This window comes from Aphelocoma coerulescens, chromosome 14, assembly GCF_041296385.1.
Source record: "Aphelocoma coerulescens isolate FSJ_1873_10779 chromosome 14, UR_Acoe_1.0, whole genome shotgun sequence".
In the NCBI taxonomy this organism is placed as follows: Eukaryota; Metazoa; Chordata; class Aves; order Passeriformes; family Corvidae; genus Aphelocoma; species Aphelocoma coerulescens.
In genome coordinates this window covers 12,717,976-12,739,193 of record NC_091028.1, presented here as the reverse complement: position 1 = coordinate 12,739,193, position 21,218 = coordinate 12,717,976, and the positions used below count along the sequence as shown (strand labels likewise).

Sequence of the window (21,218 nt, the reverse complement as noted above, 5' to 3'; positions counted from 1 at the left end):
AAGGACATGAATTTCTTTTGAATTACTGTAACTCTACCCAGTCACTAAATCCACAGAAAACATTTAGGATTTACCGGGGTTGCAGCTTGACAGCAGAAAGAAAAAGTTCAGATTTGTTCCAGCTGAAAAGGTCCTTCAGTTGTTGCCACTTAAGTCTTTAGTGAAGTTATTTTAAAATATATTCCTTTTATTTATAGATTCTGAAATACCAGTTTCTGCACATTTATCACCTTCCCTCTAAAAGGTGCTAATGCCCAAATGCTGTACCCTACAGTGCAGGAACTCAATGGGTTGACCACTGTTTCTTTTCATAGGATCTACAGAATATAAACAAATATTATTTCAGAGGGAGCAGCAAAAAGTGTGAGAAATGACAGCATTAGCACTGCTTTTATTGTCCCTCCAGAAACGATGATGCTGGGAGAGAGCTTCACATTTAAAGTTATAAAAGGTCTGACGAAATAGCACTTTGTTCTCAAGAGAAGGAGGAAAAACTGATAAAGTCTTTCAAGTTTCTGGCTGAAAATTTACTTTCCATACTAAAGAAAAATGAGACAAAAGATATATTTTTAAAAGCTCTCGTTCACTCACAGGAGGTGAATACAGATTCAAAGAATTAATATGGATTTCTTTTTCTCCTTTATGTCTCCCCTGCTTTTGTTTTCAGAAGTGAGCTCCGAACCACGGGGTCTATATGGAAATGCCTGGAGGCTCAACAGCCCATTCCTGCTCTGCACACTCCTCTTGCTGGCTTCAGTGGTTCCCCCTATTTTTCACATTCCTTCGTGACAGCAGCTAACAGGAGAGGCTGGGCTCAGCCCAGAGGAGCAGACACATCATCCTGTAGGTTATAGGATTTCAAAGACTACAATAAACTACAGAAATGGAAATAACTCCCTCATAAGCTGTGGCATTTCTTTTCCCTCTTTCCAATTTGGAAGTTTGCATTCTTTCCCCCATTTTCTCCCAGAATTAGTTTCTGGCAGTGGTGTTGTCATAGGTAGAAGGAAGGAGTGACAGTGGAGACTGTGTTGTTCTCTTCTCCTTAACAGCTATGTAAAATTGAGTAAACGGGTGCTGCTGAGGCCCACAGGAGGAGGATGAGCACAGCAGACCTAACCCCTTTGCATTCTGATCCCTGCTCTCCTCCAAACCCCTTCTGTTCTTTAATCACAGCCACCCAGTCCATTGCTGCTGTACAGAGAGGACACATCCAGCTGAGCCACGAGGAGTGTTCTGATGTGGATCACAGCACATCATTCCTGAATCCCAAAGGACTGGGAGAATATAGTGATTTATTCTGTATTCCTTTGAGAAAAAGCCTCTTCTATGAAGAAAGAACTTGGCCCAGTTTCTTGAACAATGCACAGAAAATGCAAAATAAAGTCCAACCATACCCATTGACTGCTTAAGTCTAGAAACATAAGAAAAAATCTTTATAGAGTCAATTCTGCAATGCTGTGAAGTTCTTGAGAATGCAAGATGTCTGAAGCAGTAATAGAAGCCAACACTAAGGAAAAAGGAGCAGGGACTGGCTTAGAGTGTTCCAGCAAAGAAAGCTCCAGCAGAAAGAAAATGCCTTGCACCAAGTCATTTACTGTTAGAGCCGAGCAGTGAAAAGAGTGATCAAAATCAGACAAACCCATGCTTTGTGGAACAGCTCTGTAGCTAAATAACCAGCACCAGGGCCTGGGACAAGTATTTAAATCAGCCATAACAACAAAAAGTGGTTCAGTAAAAGATGACAGAAGAAACCAGTCTGGAATTAGAACGTGGGATTGTGGCTGCTATGCACCCACAGCTTCAGGAGCAAGAGACAAGAAAACCCAAAATATCAACATGGAACAACTGCAGAAGCTTGGCCTCTGCTGAAACAGCCTTCAGAGTATTGCCCACCACTGGAAAACAGCTCTGCACCATCAACCACTGCACTGGGAATTGGCCCAGGTATGGGACATTGTGTGAAAAGTTTGACACCATTTCATGGAAGGAGGAGAGACATGAGATTAGCAGTCAAAGAAATTCTTTAAAAACAAAGAGGGAAAAACATTATCTAGGAGCTTTAGGGCTACTGTTGAGCTGAATCAAACACCATGATCCTGCAACAAGGAGGTATTTGTGAGCTTCACTCGTCCCTGCCCAGGAAATAGATTTTAGTTCAGGGCAGTCAGACATCTCCATCCCCACTGACAAGAGCCTGTCACAATATGGAGTGGTCTGGACTATGTGGCAATCCAGCTGTTTCTCCCTGAAGCTGCTCAGGTAATAGATGGGAAATGCTGTTCAGGGAAGGTAAACACCAAATCATGAGTCTTGGAGGGGAAAATAAACAGCCTGGATGTCTCCCAGATGAAAGGGTGCTGCAGCAACACCAGCCAGGGAGGCACTGTAGAAAAACTCTGCAAACCTGCAGGTCCCAGAAGACAGCAAACAGGCTGCTGGCTTTACTGATACACAGGAACATTATTAACCAGGAGTGACAGGTTTAATGCTGCCAAGGAGGTGCTGAGTACTTCTGTAGCAGTGTAAACCTCAGGTTTCAGAGGGTCCAGTGTGCCTTAGCAGAGGAAAAGCTTGAAGGAGCCAAAAAAACCCCACAAAAGGCAAAAGTTGATAGAGACAGGTTTATCTCCCTGAAAAAGGGAAGTCATAGCATTCTATCCTTTAGCAGAACTCAAACATATGATAGAATAAAAAAAGGAGATGTATGCCCTGGGCCTCCAGAACTATTACAGCACCTTGAGGGAGCTATAGGAGCAAGTCCCCAAGATTAGGTGTACAGCCCTAAAATGTATTGGAATAGCTTAGCTGAACATGTGTTATTTTCAAACACCTCCCTCCTGCTATGGAACTGGGCTTTCAAAGCTGTAAAACAAGCTCCAGAGGCAAAGCACAAGAGCAAAGCCATAACATACAGGCCAGTAATTTCTGCTTTCTGCAGGATTCTGCTTGCTGAAAAACCTTGCTTTCAGTCCTATGAGGCAGTCACACTTTATTGTGATGGAGCTGAAAATATAAAAGAATTAAGAAGTAAAACTCCAGCCAAAGTCTTAAATCAGCTGAGAATAAAATACTCAAGCTTGTCAGGACCTGATTTGCTCAACTTCAATGAAAGGAACTTTATTAAACATTCAGAAACAGATGAACTTTTCTGTGCTCAGTATTTATTGTGTCACCTGCTTTGCAATGGAAGCTATAAATACTTTAATAAATACATGGAAAGGTTGTTTAGCTTCACTGTAGCTTTTGTAAATGCTCATGTATCCTCTGCTGAAATGCTGTTTTGTAACTACTCTTTCACTGAATCACAACAGGTACCTTTCTGCCATCTCCAGCAATGCACAAGGGGAAACATCCCTCTTTTATCTCCAGTGCCTCACATGCATCAGCAGTACAAAAGCTGGATTCTAAACCTCTTCACACACATGCCAACAGATGCTGTATTTACAGTCGAGATTTGGTCAAAATAAGAAACAAACAGCAATGCTGTTTCCACAGGAAAAAAAGTCAATGGGGGAATAGTGATGCAGTCTTACTAATTAACTGACAGCAAAAAACCCCAAACATTAAAAGAAAAGAGCCTGAAGCCTCCCAAAAGATAGCAAAACTTATAAAGTAGCTAAAGGCAGGACAGATCAGGGGCTGAGTGTTTCTGTTAACGCTTCATGGGTTTCTCATGTTCATAATAGCTGGTGAGAAAGTAAAACGTGCTCAGGAAAAGAACATCCTACTTCAGGAATACAAGGAAAATACGTTCTGATCAATGGCATCACCCCATTGCCTGAACAGCAGGCAGCCTATGGACACAGGCAGTCTATAGACATAAACTTCTTCATGCACTGCAGCACAGTGAGCTCCTGTACCTGCTGCTCCACGAGGAGATGACAATAACCACAGCAGGCAGTGAAACTACCCTGGGCATTTCCCTTCTCATTAGTTCAACCAAAAATAGCAGAATCTGCTCAGCCTTCCCCTGGCTTTGCCTACCTGAGCGTGTCCACCTCCTCCTTGGTGATAACAGAGCTCTGCTCAGCCGTGCACTGCTGAGACTTCAGGACCTTCATCTCCACCTCCAGCTGCAGGAGAGAAAAGGTATTAGTTCCTCCAGCACTGGTAAGGGGCACACACGAACAGCAAAGGGAGAAGGAAACCATGAGGTTCTGCACAGATCAGACTTCTCATTACACAGATGTGAAGCACACCTTCTCATGTGTTAAATGCCAAAACCTCACTTAACCCTGCTTCCCTTTGCAATTCCTTTTGCCTTTCCCAACATTTCCTCCACAGTAGATGAGGCATGGAAAGTTGAATGTTACTAGCAAAGCTTTTGCTTCTCTTACAGCTATTTCCCCTATTTTCCCCCATGGATAATAGGATGCAGAAGACTCTGTGTGGCACTAGGAGCTCGCTGGCTCCTGACATTTAGTATTGACAGTTCAACCTCACTCAATTCCTCCCCCAGAAGAAATGAACCACAGGATTACGCTGTCTTGTCCACGACAGCTCTGAGACACATACATCAAATCCAAAAGATTGGGGAATATTTCCAGCACTCTCCAATAAACACTTCTAGCTCTAGCTGCTCAGGTAGCTCTGGCTGAACAAACAAACAATTAAGAATATTTTCTGCCTCTGGCTTTGTTTGGGAAGGAACTCACAAGAAAGTATTTCAAAACTCTACAGACATGAGAACTTCTTAACCAGACTCTATAACTCCCAGGCTCCCTGACTTGCAGCAGTCTGGATCCCTAATTCAGAGACCAAGACAATTCACAGATTGATATACTCCATATGTTACTTGTTTCTAAACCCCTCAGAAAATGATTTACTCTGAAGTGTAAGCAGAGACAAACTGCCCAGAGGATACTCAAACTTCTGTTCCAACACCTTCTCCCAGCTTAGACCTTCCTCATGCACTCATCCTTGAGGTTCTGGACTTCCTTTTGTCATCGGTCTTTTTACCACCTGTTGACTAATTCCCCTAATAAATCCATTTATGGAAACTATATTTTTTCACCCAAGAGGAAAAAAATAAGCAATCCAGCCTTAATTATAGATGCAAAACTTATGACCACAGAGAGCCCAGTGCTCAGCATCAGGGAAATAATCCATTAATACACCATTCCCTGCAACAGCATGGATTAGACTTGTAGAGCAAAATCACATTGCAATGGCAAACTTCTGCAAGCTTTTTGCAGAAACTCTCCAACTTTCCAAGGAAAAAGAGCAAGCTGTGACGGACAGTCATATTGCTCAGACAGAACTGAAGTTCTGACATGCTGCCTCTTCACCCTTCCGTGCTTACCAGAACAGACAGGCAGAGCACGGCAGTGCTGCTGGCAGGAAAAAGCAGAAAATGGATGGTTGGATTATTCTCTCACACCTTTCTGACACCAAAGGAACAGAGCAGAAGAAAGAGAGCATCAAAAAGATGCTTTAACCTAATTCCCCCTGGCACCCCAAAAAGCCCTGCATTCTCCCCCTGTCAAAAAACATCCAGGAATAAAAAATAAGCAAAGGCCCACCTGCATCATCAGGCTGTACAAATGTTAATGCATATTAGCTGCCTGATAAGATTATCACAGCCAGAAATGCTTCCCTCAATTTTCTGATTACTGAACTTATCTCTCCCAGCTCAGCCCATCACAGATGGCTGGGGATAAAGCAAGCACACCAGATAATTCCAGGAATGTGAATAAAAGGTATTGGGATGAGGAGTAGGCTTCAATTCCAACCTACTTCTAGCAGGAAAACACTCACTATGCCTCCCATTTCCCCTGTCTGCTGAAGCCTGGATGTGTTTGCTGTTAGGAGTTTGGGGATGCTTTCTGGGATGAGTGAGGACAGCATTTGAAGATGGAAGGGCTGGTGAGTTATTTATCACTGGCCAAGAGGGCTCAGCCTCAAGTTTTTCCACCTGTTCACCCACACAAGCACATAAATCACAGCTGCCTTCCCAGGGGACAAGGGCGGGCGAGGAACGTGCTGTTGTGATCTGGGGTCTCTTGTGATGGCTGCACAAAGAAAGGGGCAAAACCAGAGTGTGAAACAGGAAAAGGAGATGGGAGAGTGAATGCACAAGAGCTCGAGGGAGCTTGGAAGAAGCATCTCACTTGATACAAAGCAGTGGCAAATTAATGCCAGGTATGCTCAGCAGTGGCAGGATGAGATTCTGCTGGGTTTCTAAGAATAAACTGTTGAAGGAGAACGAGGAGGGAAGGGCACATGGGCTGTAAGGGCATTTCATCACATTTTTATGTCCTCCCAATTTGCAAGCGACAAGACTCCCTGAACTGAAAATCTGATGTGCCTGAGGTGAGAAAGGAGAGGAGGACACAGTGGTATCACTACAGATGAGACTGGCTCGAGCAGTGAGCTGTTGAACGAATCTGCTTCCCAGGCCTAGGAGTAAAACTACTGGAGAGTTCCAAGTTCAGGCCAAGACACAACTTTGTGCCACGGGAAATTACTGCCATTCAGCCCTCACTAATTGTTTATAAAATAAGTAAAGCAATTAAGGTATTAAATGCTTCATTCAAAATGTGTTCTTTCCAGGTTTCATCCCTAGCAACTGTTAGGAAAACATCCCTTACTGCGAATCTCACTGAAGGTATTGAAATATTAAGATATTTAAAATACTTTTTAATTTTATGTTATTAATGTATTTTCCAGGACAAAAATAGTTAGTTGAGATGGAGTAGCTTACTGTTGGGACCCCATTCTGCTTTTCTGAAGGCAACACTGTGCAAGACACAATACAAGAATGAAGAGAATGGCTAAAAACAAGGAATCTGTTGATAAAGCCTAAGAGGTGAGGAGCTTTCCAAGACCATTCCCTTTGACACAGCCTCAGGAGAGCTCTGGGAATGGGTGATGAGCATGAAATAATACACCACAGGGGCAGTTTGTCCCTTCCTGTCCCCTTGTCCTCTCAGTACCTGTGCCAAAGAACAGCCTCAAGAAGGGATACGGAGAGGAAGAACCAAACCCCCCTTGCTGCTTTCTCTGCCTAATTCCCACCACATCCCTTTTCCTAAATTAATTTCCAGTCCTGGTCTCTCTTGCTCACCAGATGCCACTTTCAGCAGGCATTTTATGCTTTTTGAACCAACTCCTTATTCCTGGCTAAAACTCTTCCAATTTTTATCAATAATTTTATGCAACTGGCCGAGTTAAACTTTTATTGCTTTGAATACATTAAACTAGTAGAAGTCATTATCAAGCAGAGAGGGGGAAAAGGGCTGCTCAAATTACAGCTCATTGCTGTATTCCCCCACTCCATACCAAACAACCCAGGTCAGCCTTGATCTTTTAACTTGCATTGAGAGAAGACAGGGAACATTGCTGTGAAATATGGGATTGCATCTCTTGTCCTGAAAGCTGCACAAGAGGGACTTAAGGACCTACATCATCTGCAGGAGCTTCAGGGATTATATCACCTGGGATCAGACCTTCAGTGATATTCCCATCATACAGAATGCATTAAAAACTTGAAAAGAAATCAAGCTGTTATTTTAATAAAGTTATCTAAGGTTTTTATGATAAGGCAGAATAATGAGTGATATCAGAGCCTATGAATGAATAAAACCACATGAACATATTTTGAGGAAATACTGTTCTCTTCTCAAAATATACTGGGGCCTCTTATTCTCAACCTAAAATGTTCCCATTTATTCTGAACCTTTTCTACCCTCTTTAACTTCTTAAGCATTAATTCCAGTCCAGCTTTATTGCTCCCAATAAAAGGTGATCAGGACACACACGGGATATAGATTAATTTTAGAATATCCATTGCCACAAATATGGAAGCGCCCCAAAAGATGAAATGCAAATAATATTTCCGAAGTAAGTATTGCCATCATTATTTACCAAAGGAGAAAGAGAGGAAGGAAGAACATGGATGGATTTTCATCTAGTATTTAATTATATGAAATATCATTCTTCTTTCAGCTTTACTTTTAAACCTGCCTCGACAAGATTCCAAGAAGGTGGTTCTCCTCCAAGTGTTAATGACATAGCAAACACCCACAGCAGGGTAAGAAATATGTTCCTCACTGGTTCTCTCTTCTGTAGCAATTATTTAAAGACATATGAGATGACAGGAGAAACAAAATTATAAATTCATCTCCTGACAGCTAGAAGAAACAGAGCTTTACTTTAGGGAGCTGATTTTTCTAGGTATATTTCTGGCATTTGTCATTTCTGATCCATATTTGTCCCCTCCAACCAAGCACCCTGAGCCTCTGCAATGCCATGGACCTGTTGTTCCTCACACTCAACTCCAGGAGGTTTCAGCATTGATGGAGAAAAGCCTTTCCAAAGCATCCCACTGACCACTGCTGTCCACACTCCAGAATGAGGCTTATCACCAGTCAGATCAGTCAGCCTTGAAAACCACATTTGCAAACTTCTGAAAATTTTAACGCGCTGCCCAAAACAATGATCACATCTCTGTTCAGGTGCCTCATTCTGGGTAATAAAGGACTCAAAATCTAAAGTATTTCAACTCATTGCCAAAGTAGGATTTGCATGTTGAAAAAAAAAAAAAGGGGGCTGGTTTACTCGCCCACATCATGTACACACATTTCACAGAACACATGCTGGAGACATACAGTTATTATTTGAATAATGAGTGCATTTTAGTGAGCGGCTGATACAGCAATCTTATCCTGATGAAGTGTGTCTGCACGTCATTCAGCATTTTTGGAACTGCAAAAAGCAGGAAATGCTGAATCCATTATAAATGTCTAAAGGTTTATTTAACAATGGGCTGATGCAACATCCTTTGAAAGGCCTTCCTCAGCAAAAGAGCTGATTTTGAGCGGCAGCAATAAATGGGAACTGAATTGCACAGAGCCAGCATGGAAAGGTGAATTGAGAGGTTGTGTTTGACTACAAGTCTCAACACAATTCAAGGAGCTATTTCAGTACAAAAACATTTAAAATGTATGAACACCAAGCAGACTTGGAAAGGAAGAGTGTACACTAAAATAGACAAGAACAGATGAACCGGGATCCCGAGTATGACCTGTCCACTCAGGTCTGAAAACCTCAAGGCAAACCAGGACCTTGATATGACAGCAATGCCATGTGTGCTTCCCTCCATGGGATGGAGCAGAGACTAAGGAGCTTCTCTGTCTCTCTTCCCACAAGGCAGCACAGCAAGCTTGGTGTTGTCTACAAGCTCATAAATCTGGCATCGGGACAGAAACCTAACATACATGGAACACCAGTGAGTTGAATTTGGGGGTCCAGCAATACCACAGGGTAGTAAGACACCATGCTGAGCACTTCAGAGATCATTCTGCTCAGCAAAAGCAGCACCCCCTCTTCCATATGCCCACCCCACTGGCATCCTGAAGGGCTGTTCTCCCAAAACATCTGCAGAGAAGCATACACAGGGAGAACTAAGCCTCCCCAGATTTCCTAGTGAACTTTACTTTTCTTCAAAAAGTCGGACAGTACTTGTAAAACAAAATATTGCTTGCCATTTAGAAACAGGCTAAGCAGCCCAGGATTTTTTTTCTTGGGAAAATTAATCCTCGATGCCATTGTGAAACAAAAGCAATAAAGCCAAAGAAAATCAGATATTCAATAAAAAATGGGTTGGAACTACCCGTCTCCCAACTGGCTGAAGCAAAAAAAATTTTTTTTTTTTTTTCTTTTGGAAGATGAAGGCTGGCTGGATCAGAGTCACCAGTCTCTAGGGGTTCCACCATCTGTAACAAACTTGCTGTGCTTTTATCACTGAGAAGTCAGGGCTAGGAGCAACCTCTCAGCAAACTCTTTCCTAAAAATGTACTCATGCATATATATTATTGTAGATACACACACACTGGGAAATGGACATATGCTGACTTCTGCTTCTCTCCAATACAGTCTGGATTGTGGCTTTTTCTCCTCCTGTTGCAGTAAAAAGAGAGCAATTTTTCAAGTTTATACCAAATGTCATTCTATTTCATTTCCAAATATAATCTCCCAGAGAGAAGGTTCGCTTGCCCTATTTCCAATCTCTAAAGTTAATACACAAATTTATATTCCTTTCTCCCACTCGCTCCCCTAAATTAAGAGGTGTAATTACTAGGAACGCTTGCTACAAACGAATGGAGTGCCAAGGGAGAAGGAACTGTCAGGGCTGGACGTCTGCAGCAGCCACCCTCCCCTCTCCCCCATCCCTGGAGGATCCTGCTTATGAGGCAGTTTCTATCTTTCCCATTAGCAGGGGTAGCTCACACACAGGAGCAGGCGACAACCTCTCCCTTTGCAGGCAGGACAATCATAAGGGACAAAATTACAAAATTAACTTCAGCCTGCCAAGGCCCACTGGTGCTTGCCAGGATGACTCCCCCCAAACCCACCTTTTGCCTCTCCCCAGCTCTGCTGACCTCTCAGGCAACATCAGGGCTCCTTAACAGCAGCAGAGAAATGTAGATCTGTGATCTAAAAATTCAGCCCCAGTCTCCTCACTCTCCCCCTTCCTCATATCCAGCACACCCTCTCCAAAGGAAGATTGATTATTATAATCAGACTTAGCTCTGACACAGCATTTGCATTTTCAAAGCACAGCATAGTCATTAACTAATTCATCTACCCCAAGGGAGCCTTAACGAGCATTCACCTCTCTCCCCTCTGATTCCCAATCCGCAGGCAGCCCGCAGCTTTCCTTCCAACACCTCCCCTCCACATTGTGCGGCACCAGCACAACTTGGGGAAACTCCAGACAGGCTCAGCGAGCCAAACTCAGCCCTGCTGCAAAGGAACAAAAGGACAAATGCACAGACACCCTATTTAAACCAGCCACCCTACGGCTTCCATACGTAATCACAGTGCTACAGGGTCTGGCAGGAAACAGTTTGTTCTGCAAAATAAGGCCAATGCCACAGGGGGCCCAAAATGGCTCAAGCCTGAGCTGCCTGTGCAGCTGCAAGCATGTGAAGTAGAAACCATCATCACACCACAGCCACCAAAGCCCCAAACTCCTCCTGCACAGCCCACCTACAACACACCTTTGCTCCAAGACTTGGCCTCCTCCCCCTCTCAAGTGTCTTCTCACATCCCAATGTCACCAGATGCCAACCCTCCCCACCCACCCACCCACCTTCCTTGGTGTTGTATTTATTTCTTTTTAGTAATCTGGGATGGGTGCAGGATGTGAGTTTGGAACTAAACACTACCAGACATTTCAGATGGATGGAAGCTGGCTCGGAGCTCAAAATTAACAAATCTGGAAGGTTCACGGGGAAGAAGAGCAAACATCTTGTACAAGAGATACACCGAGCAAGGGAATTGAAGATGTTAATTTAAACCCATGAGTTTATTCAAGTATAATTACACATTTCAACCCTCACTCCAAGAAAGGAGCAGACAAGGAATCTCTTCCTCTCAGCCTGTCCTGCCCACGCTCCCAGGCACTGCTATGAGACCTCACTGCCACTGCTTGACAGCAAAACACCTTGACAGCTCCACGTCCAAAACCCCTCTCTTTGCTCTAATAGCTCATTCTGAAGAAGGATCACCTAATTTCCATGTTCATTCAGCTCAGAGCTCTCTGCTGTTATCAGCCTCGCTTCACCACTTCCACCAGTGTGTAGATGACTGTTTCCTTTAATTACTACTGAAAGCTCCTCCCCAGCCAGGGAGAACAAAACAGCTGGAGTCCACCGGGAGAAGGCAACTCTGGAGTAATTAGCGTTAACTGGCTGACACCTCCTACCCATTACTCCTGGTTAGAACAGCAAAACACAGAATAAGAGCCTGTTTAGGGAACCTGTCAAGGTGCCAGACTGGATGTGCCACATCCCTGCCCAGTGTAGCTGCGGTGCTGGCACAATGGAGTTGTCTGCTCTCGAGAAGAGCATCACACAGATGATTTCTTTCATGCAGGAATAGGCATTTTTGGCTACAATCAAGTCTTCTAGCAGCTGTAATTTACAGTCAAAGCAACAAATAAATCTACAAAGATGTCATACCTCCTCCGTACAGAGTTTGAATACAGTTTGTTTCCTGAAAATATAGCCTCGAGGAGTTTCCAGAGCATTCACTCAACAATTCTCATCAAACGGGAGCTTGTAATCCCACCTCTCACTCCCCCCATCAGTTTTCTCATTGAAAAATCATCTCACAATAAACAGTCAGAGAAGAATCTCTGCAGTTACCAAGCACCTAGGAAGATCAAAGGGGAAAGAGGAATCCAACATCCATTTTTGTTCCTTTGTTTTCTAGCATAAATACAGTGGAATCAATCCCGCTTAATACGGCAAAGAGAGCAAAGGAGCCTTCACTGAGTGCTTGAACTTAATCTTCTTTGTCTGGCTCACATGGAACAACACACAGGCTGTGCTTTTAGGAACAGCTCTCTCACTCCTGCTGCAGCTCCAGCCCAATTTTGCAGTTCACTACAGCGGGGAGCACTGTTTGCTGGCACCTCTAGGCAGGGGCCAGCAGAGCTGCCTGCTCAAGCTGCTCTCTGACCTCCCAGAGTTGGGAAATGTGAGGATGGGGCAAGGGATCCAGCTATGGGAAAGCAACATCTCTCCTGACAGGGCCTCCCAGCTGCTTTAGAGGAAGTGGCAGAGCCTTGAAGGAGCCTGACCAAAGAACAGGTTAAGTGGAGCAGGTTGAATATTTTCTAGCTAAATGACCCATCCTGAGATTAGCCTGTGACAAAAAGCAGTGGGCTTTTAATGTATAAAAAGCAAGAAATCTCTCTCCTGGTGCCAAAACCCAAAGGTTACAGGGCCCTGCCAAGACTGCTCTGCCCATTTCAACCTCTTTGGATGACGCCTGCAGGGCCCTTCAGTTGCCAGCAGCAGTCACAGAGTGAAAGGCAAACAGCAATTCCCAGTCAAATACCGTATGTTCAGCTCTGGTGCCAAAGCACAAACCTGGCATTTTAACCTTTGGTGAACACGTTCTTGCTGCCACCAACAATAAACTCTGAGGTCCAGCTCAGAGGAAAGGTGTACTGGATGTGCAGCGATGACATTAGCACTGAACACAGCATCAACAGGACAGGAGCTCGATTTTATACAGCCAGTCTTTAGAAGTTAATGAAATATTCATAAATAAGTTAAAATTCTCCTGACAAGCCAGATCCTGTAATACAACATAGAGTTGTCAGCCTCAATTAAACGATTCCAAAGAGGCAGGGCTCTGCCATTCATTATTTACCAAGAGGTCATAGGACAAATCCTGCTCTATGATCTCCTTGTCTCAGTGGATAAATTGAGTTTTACAGTTCCTGCTGGAGGACTCTGCTGCCCTGACAGACCCCAGCCTGCCACAGCTACTACCTACCCCCAGCATCCATCAGCCAAAGGCAAGAAACACTGGGAACAAGCTCTTCTAAGGACACTGAGACACAAAAAGACCGAAAGCAAATGATGTAGCAAGCTGATTAGGCTGTCAGTGTAAAGACTAAGTCTTGAAACTTAGACTTTTTTTTAAGGCTTTATCTCCCTTTTTGTATACACAAAGCCAGCCCCAGGCAAGAAGAGAAATATCCAGCAACCTTTGATCTGCAGGCACATCCTCTGAACATGCCCTCCATGCCTTCCCCCAGATCCCATAGCTGGAGAGCTTCACATCTCCCCTGCATGTTCAGGACAAGCTGTGCTTACGGAATTGTATTTCTTGTATCAGATCTCTCAGATTGCTCCTCTTCTGATGCAGGCAGAGCTTCCCAGGACTGTGAAAGCAGGAGGAAACTGGTCTCCATCCTTGTCACAAGGAAGATGTAAATTAGGTATTACTTTGTCCCATCGTAACACGACTGTTCAACAGCCCCAAGTCCTCCTTTCCCTCTCTGGTCATGCGCTGGAACTTCATGTTCCTTCTACAGCTTCTCCAAGCTGCCTTTTAGGAAGGCAGAATAAAGGAGCAGAAATGACAGAATCCTAGAGGTACCCTGGACCTCTCACCTGGTTTTCTTAAAGTGCTGAACATAATGTAGAGCCTCTGCATTCTCCAGGGAATTTTAGCTCAGCTAAATCGAACCAAGTGAGTCTGAGGTAGCCCATAAACTTCTTACAGGCTCTGGAAGAGCACAGTTTTGCACAACTATTAAATGGGCCTTTCGTGTCTCTAGGCTGTGGCTCCTATAATAAAGCCTCTGATAATACCCCTGTCCTGCTCTCATTTAGCCAAGTAACTCAGTGTAACTCAGATTGTAGTGACAACAGTGACACTGACAAGCACCACTCCAGCTGCAGCATCCTCTAAACAGGAAAATGATTCACTTTTCTCCTCTACTCAACAACTGAAGAGAAAAAAACCCTCCCCACTCCTCCCTCTCCAGTCCTTGTTCCTGTTATAACTGTGCCTGTCAATACAGCTCAGGTTTTAGGGGTACACCTGTGGCATGGAGGCCACCCCAAGTGATGGGCTGGGAATTAGGGCAATGTCCATGAGTCCCATCTGAGTTGGAATTGCTCTTCACATCTGGGTCAGACCATTTACCCCCAACCTGGCAGCACCTGTCCCACAGGGAAGAGCAGCAGGAAGGCAGCTCTCCACTTCAGAAAGGCACATTTCTTCCTCCTGACAGTCCTAACCCCACGTCAGCTCTTATCACTTTGGAAGAGCAATCGAAAACAGTCCTGCTGAAACCAAACGGTGCTGCCGTGTCCCATAAAACTTCCCCGTTAATGGATCCAACAGCAGGTTCATTTGTGTAATGGGACTTTTAAACAGACCGTTTATTTCTTTTTAATTTGAAGGGAATGTGCTATCTGATCCCATGTGCCCGGCTAGATTTTTAAAACAGAGATAAACCACGAGAATTGACTCACTAAGTCTCTCCTTCTCACCTAATTAAAATAGCATTGAGATAGTAACGCGCAGGGGTGCAGTGTGCTGATCACCTCTCCAGCCTACAGGCAGCTTGTCAGCACTGATCCACCAGGATCCCAAGGCTCCCTCCACGCTCCCTGCTTTGCCCACAGTCACGTGCCACAGATGCTTCCGATGGTGCCACGGTGTTGTGTGTTGAACATGAATTTTCTAAGAGGGAACATGCAGCAGGTGCAACACACCAGCTGAGGCTGTTCATCACTCCTCAGGCTAAGAGAGGGAGAAAAAAATAACCTTGTCTGTGTACCTCAGAGCTCACTGTATTCCTACCCCGTGAGGAATAGCAGGGACCAGTTTTAATGTAGTTGTTTACAACAGGCACTGAGAGCTCTCTGCCAGGGAAAGGGAAAGGAGAAGTGTACTCCCCTGCCTCTATTCTAGGCCTCACTCCACCTTCAAAACTAAAGCTCCACAGTTAAAACAGGGGGAAGATTCAAAATAGGGTATCAATGACTCCTGCACAATCCCCCTCTTCTAACAACTCATCATTCAGAATTTACAGGATGGCATGATAAAGTGAAGAATAATACAAACACTGTGAAGTAAACAAGCAACAAATGGCTCTGCTGAAGTAAAACTAGACCTGACAGAGAAAAAGATGTGTCAGACACATTCAAAACAAACAAAATTCACAAAAGACCTTGGGTCTAAAAATATAAATGCACAAACACTATTACTGATAGCACAGAGGCTTTATCACAGAAAAGCATAAAATGATCAGAAAGAGGAAGCTACGTGAAAACTGAAGGAACAGCACAGAACTGAAAAGTCATAGTGCAAGTCCCAAAACAGCTGAAACCTTCTACAAACTGAGCCTTCCTCAGCCAGAAACTCGAGAGGAGGACAGAGTGGAGCAGATGAACTGATCCCAGGATAAACATCAGCACCATGTGGCACTGGGAACTGATGATGACCTGGATGCAGCTCAGATCTTCCACCACAGAAGTGGAAGAGGTTCCTGCCTGTACTCCATGATCCTATGGAAGACACTTTTGCAAAAGCTACTGCTGGAACATCACCTGGAATAATGAGACCACTCTGATTACTCATCTTCAAAGGAGGGACAGAAAGAGGCAGCTTTCTTTAAATCTCTTCAAGATTCATGAGGAAACTGAAGAGCTTTAAGAGAAGGCTGCAAGAGCTTGATTTGTTTAACCTAGACAAATGAAAGGCTGGGAGAGAACAATTGTTCTCTATAAATATGTCACAGCACAAATACGAGGGAGGAAGAACAGTCACTGTAGTTTAAGGAGAATATTAGCACAAGAAAAAAATGGATATTAGCTGCACATATATTTTCAGTTGGAACTGGGAAGATTTCACCTGTCAGAGCACTCTTTCCATGACAGTAATGGTACAAACAACCAAAGCAGTTTCAAGACAAGCTTGATAAATTTATGAACTGAGATATATGCTGCATTTGCCTCAGTTACTGAAGGACTGGACTTTATGATCTAAAAGTCCTCTTCCAGTCTTCTGTTACTGCATCATTTCATTCTGGATTAGCTTCTTTTGCTGTCTCTTTATAACCAGATTCATGCTTTTCAATCTGATTTGAGGAGTGGATATTTCTCTAAGATTGCCTTACTAGAACTATTCACCCTGCTGCTCAGTTAAGTGCCACACTGCTCATCTGTCTTGGCTTTGCTGGCCTCACATAAGGTGTTAGGATAAAATCTGTCACATGGGAAGGAAATTAGCTGTCACCTGATAAATCAATTCAGAAATTATGTAATACACTTTTGATAGATGGAGACTTCCTGCACCAGTCAATTCTCTCCTGCCCCTCCCAATCTGTTGGTTCTATAGATGTTCCAGCAAAGTTTCATTTTTATTTACAACTACTGTGGTTCAGCCCTCTAATCCCACATTTAATTGCCTTCCTATTACAGATAATACAGAGAATTTACATTTCCAGTAATGAACGCCACTTTTGTTCTTGGTCTGTTGTATTTCTTGCTTTATGTTCAGTAACTCTTAAACAAGAATTAAATGAGCTCTATTGGCCAGTAATCCAGGCAGATGTTTCTATAATAAAGTTGACTTTTTTCCTACTATCATTGGTGTTACCTGTAAATTAAAAATACAGGTAATAACTTTTCCATGTTGCCTTCCAGTTAACAGCTAGTTCCCAACTACATCAAGCTCAGTGTTCTCTGAGTTTATTTCCTTCATGCACTCTCCCTTCTGTCTCCATTTCTACTCCTGATAACCATCAGTGTAGGCAGCCACTGACATTTAAATTAATCCTAAACATTATGATTTCATCAGACTGAACACATGATGGATTCTTTAACTATTGCTGACCTGCTGCTCTTAAATAAAGGTCTCCTGTTCTCTGCAAAGGGTTAACCAACACTTTTCCTCAAGGCAAGGGGCATTCATTATATTAATTTTAAGGTGCATTTATTGCCTCTATAAGGACACTCAGTTTATGCCATTCATTTGGTGACGGTGGCATTCTTGGACTTCCAATCTTCTTTACCTCCAATGCTGCTGAGCAACTCTTCTGATTCTTATATCCATCCTTTTTAATCTGCTGGAGGGTGAAATTTAATTTTTTCCAAAGAGCAGTCTATAGATTTCAGAGCCCACATGGGCCAAGCTGTCTTTTGAAGATGAAAGCCAAAAGATACCCAGAGAACCTCAGGGTAATGAAAACACAGGTGATGCTTTTTTAATACCAAGCTAGCTTCCCTCAGGGATTAATGATAGAGAACAAAAAATCTTGACATGAATGCCCTCTGCTACAGAACCAGACTGGAAGAAAGCATAAGATCAGAGATCAGAGCTGTTGCTTGGATGGCAAGCTTGAGCCAAACAATCTCCTCGTGTCTATAAAGGGATATGAAAAAGGCAAACGAAAATTACAAAAATGAACACGTCTTCTGTTTCCCTCCCTCAGGGAAGGAAAGAAAAATAATATAACAAACAAGAAGGCATTTTCCACAAATAATATTTTGGTGTGAGTGAAGCTCTCAGCTTTAGGCCAGTAGAGCACTAAACCAGCATATCATGAGAAATGAGATCCTAGGACCACAGATCAGGGAGCTGCGTGAACTCTGAGCAACCTCCTGGCACATCCTGGAAATAAAGACACTGTAGCACCAGCCTCAATAAAGAAAACTTCCAGTGCTGATAAAATTGTCAAAAAAGCACACATTCATACAAAAAAATTGCAAACAACAAACATTCAGCAAATGAAAGACAGACAAACCCCACGGATTTCTGGGGCTGCTCAGCGACCTGAGCCCTATCGAGAGGGGTGACTCTTATGTGTCTTATGGGCAGGCACTGTTCCCTTACAGTATGAACATGCTTAACCTGTGAATAAAGAAAAATAAATAAGTGAAGGGTTAGAGGGAGAGGAAAATCAAAGTTTCATTGTTAATTACACAGCACAATGATAAGGGTAATTTTTCTTAAATCAAAAAATAAATTCTAGGTTCAAGTTCCCTGAAGGACATAAAATATTAGAGGGTTTTTTTATGGTTGTAATCACAAACTCATTTCTCCAGCCACTACTGGCCGTGTCTAATTAGGGCAAAGTATGTTAATGATACAGAGGCACAGCCCAGAGAGTTCTTCAGTTGCAATATAAATTGCATTTAGGGAAAGAGGCATGAATTGTGCTTATACAAGCTAATTAGTATGGGTTTGCTAATTAATACTGGAAAGTCAAACTGCCTTTGTCTTGTCAACTGCAATTAACTGAAGACATTTAAATTTCTTTTTTTGTTGTTCCTCCAGCAGCACATTCACTTTTTAGTTGACAAGCAATGAAACCCTGGACTGGAGCAGCCAGAACAGCCACTCCATTCCACTTGCATCCCATTTTCCTCTAGCATTTCCCTTCTGCTCCAGCCTGGCACAGGGTTCCCTATCACACACACACACCCCCCCGCCCTTCATCTGCTGTTTTCCCTGGGGACACAACTCCCTGAGCTTGTGTCCTTGGAGGAGAGGGTCCTGAGTGTGCAGCTACTGTTGTATTGAGGCCACGATCCCATCAGATTTATCCCACAAGTACTGCACTTTTAAATACTGCTACGTAAAAATGAATCATTTACCAGGGCACCAGAGATGCCCCCACTGATAGAAGGAAGCCCATGGGACTCCTCAGTGAGGTGCCATCAGCCAGTTCCCTGGCCCCAGAGCCCATCTCTTCATTTCCAGTGCCCCAGGGAGGGTGGCAGAGCCATCAGAGCTCTTCAGGGTGGCAGCAGAGATGTCACCTGCACAGAGGTTTGTCCCAGAAGCAGCCCAAAGATTCCCCAGACTGCATGAGAGCACCTGACAGATGTTTGTTGTTCCATTTCACTTAGAGTCACGGCCTGCTTGCAGAAGAGCTGATGGAAAGCAATATCCACATCTGTCAGCACCCAGAACAGGACAAGCCCTCCAGCATTCCCAGCTCAACGTCAAACTGAGACTGGAGGTTCATGGGTGAAAGGGATGAAAAGGAAGGCAAGAGGCCAAGAATCCAAACCAGGCAAATAATTTTGCTGAAGTGTCAAATTTAAAGGAGTCTGAAAATAAGGCCATCCAGGTGAGACACTGATCTGGAGAGGGGGGGAAAAATTACATAAAGATAATTTTGCTGGATGGCAGGGAGGACAGTGGGGCTGGTAGCACATCCACAGGAGCCCTTGGCAGGCAGCTGTGGAACAGCCCCATCCAAAGGGGACAGACCTTTGTCACCACCAACACTGCAGAAGACACAAAGTGACAACAGCTTTCCCTACCAGGGAGCTTTCCACTGGGGATGCAGAAGAACCATCTACACCAGTGAAAAGAAGGAGCTACACGATCAGGTTTTCCCTCAAGAGAGGGAAAAAAAAATCTCTTTTCCTCTGTATGAATTAAGTTTCCTGTCTTTACTGAATAAATTCAAGCTGCTGAATAAAGCCCACACCTCACAATCTGCAATCCACGGTCTAAAGCACCACAGAAAACAGCCTGTTCATGGGAGGTTGATGTAAGAGTTTCTGGAAGATCACAAGACCAGGAGTTTTCCACTGAGAAACCCTTGGGAATAGGCACTGAACACTGACTGCTGCTTTATCCTCTGCTGATGGAGGATGCACAGCACCAACTAATGCTTTAACACTGGAAGTTCCAGTTTCTCCAGCCCCAGTCCTCTGCTAGCCTGCTTCATACAACAAATTTTTGAAGGCAAACAACTCAAAATCCAGGCTTAATGAGCCCAAAAGAAAAACTTTAAAATGTTAAAAAAAACCCCAGAACATCAGAACTTTTAAAACATCACAGCAAGTTTTTCCTCTGATACGTCCAGCGAGCAGAATGCAAAATTGATTGTATAGAACTTGAAACTGTAACAAGGCAGCACGTAATGAGATCAGATGGCAAATAGGATTAATTCAGTTTTCTTTGGAAGTATCAGTTGTGGCCTGTGTTACCACAGAAAGCAGCTGGGCATACGAAAATGTTTGCCCATAATGTGAGACCACCCCAGAACCGGAATCAATTAATGCTCTCGTGATGGAAAATCTGATGTTGAAACAGCAAGAGGCACAAATTAAGAAAAAGATCCTAACACACGTAGGGCAACCCATTAACAGCACAGCAGGGGCACCTCATCCTGCCCTTCAGTGCCCTACTAGAGGTCAGCACAAGTCTAAAAAGCCCTGTGTTGGCACTGTAGTTTATGATTTGGATTTTAGAACAGATGTCTGTTTAGCACCTACTTACTAGCCAGTGATGCAGGCCTATTTTTATATTAGTAATAAAATTAATCACATCTACAGAATGAGTCTCTGCATCTTGGATACTGCTCAAGTTTTCCTTGTGACTAGAAAAAGTTGCAGGAATCCCACAATTCATCCATTAGCAAGAACATCAGTTCACGAGATGGCTTAAAACTGACACCTCATTTACTCCTGAGTATAAAGAATCATATTCAAGTCATGAAATTGCACATAAACCTCCCAACTACCTGGTTTTGTGTCCTTTATTATTTTTGGTCCTTGAGGGAAGTGCCAATAAAACAGACGAACCCAGCAGAAAATTAACAGACATTATAAAAAAATAGTTTGTGGTAATTCCCTTGTATCTCATCTGCCTGTCCTTTGAACGCTTGAGACTGAAGCAAAGGCCCCCAAAGAAAGGAGTTAATTCAGCATGAAATAAAATGCTTGCTTCTGATCTAGAACTGCTAAGGAGAAAAGGAATTGCCAAAAAAAAGGAAGACAGACCACTAGATCTCATTCAACGCTTTTTCCAGGTGAGCATGGAGACAGGGAGTGCAAAGACTGGCAGCAGCAACACAAACTTTTAGAATGTTTATTTGCTGTTCATTTCTGAATATTTAGAACTGATCCACTGTTTAAATGAACTTTGCATATTAC

General features: G+C 43.5%; 1 protein-coding gene across 17 annotated transcripts in view; it reads right to left on the bottom strand.

The window, feature by feature from the left end:
- MAD1L1 (mitotic arrest deficient 1 like 1) overlaps positions 1-21,218 on the bottom strand; it is a 349,002-nt gene that overhangs the window by 159,823 nt on the left and 167,961 nt on the right. For all 17 annotated transcript variants that reach the window (XR_011155161.1, XM_069029432.1, XM_069029437.1 and 14 more), the window contains one exon: positions 3,988-4,076. Coding sequence is in view for 16 of the 17 variants with exons in the window: in XM_069029432.1 (XP_068885533.1) it covers positions 3,988-4,076 (89 nt within the window). In the remaining variant the exon portion in view is untranslated. The remainder of the gene's footprint in view (positions 1-3,987; positions 4,077-21,218) is intronic.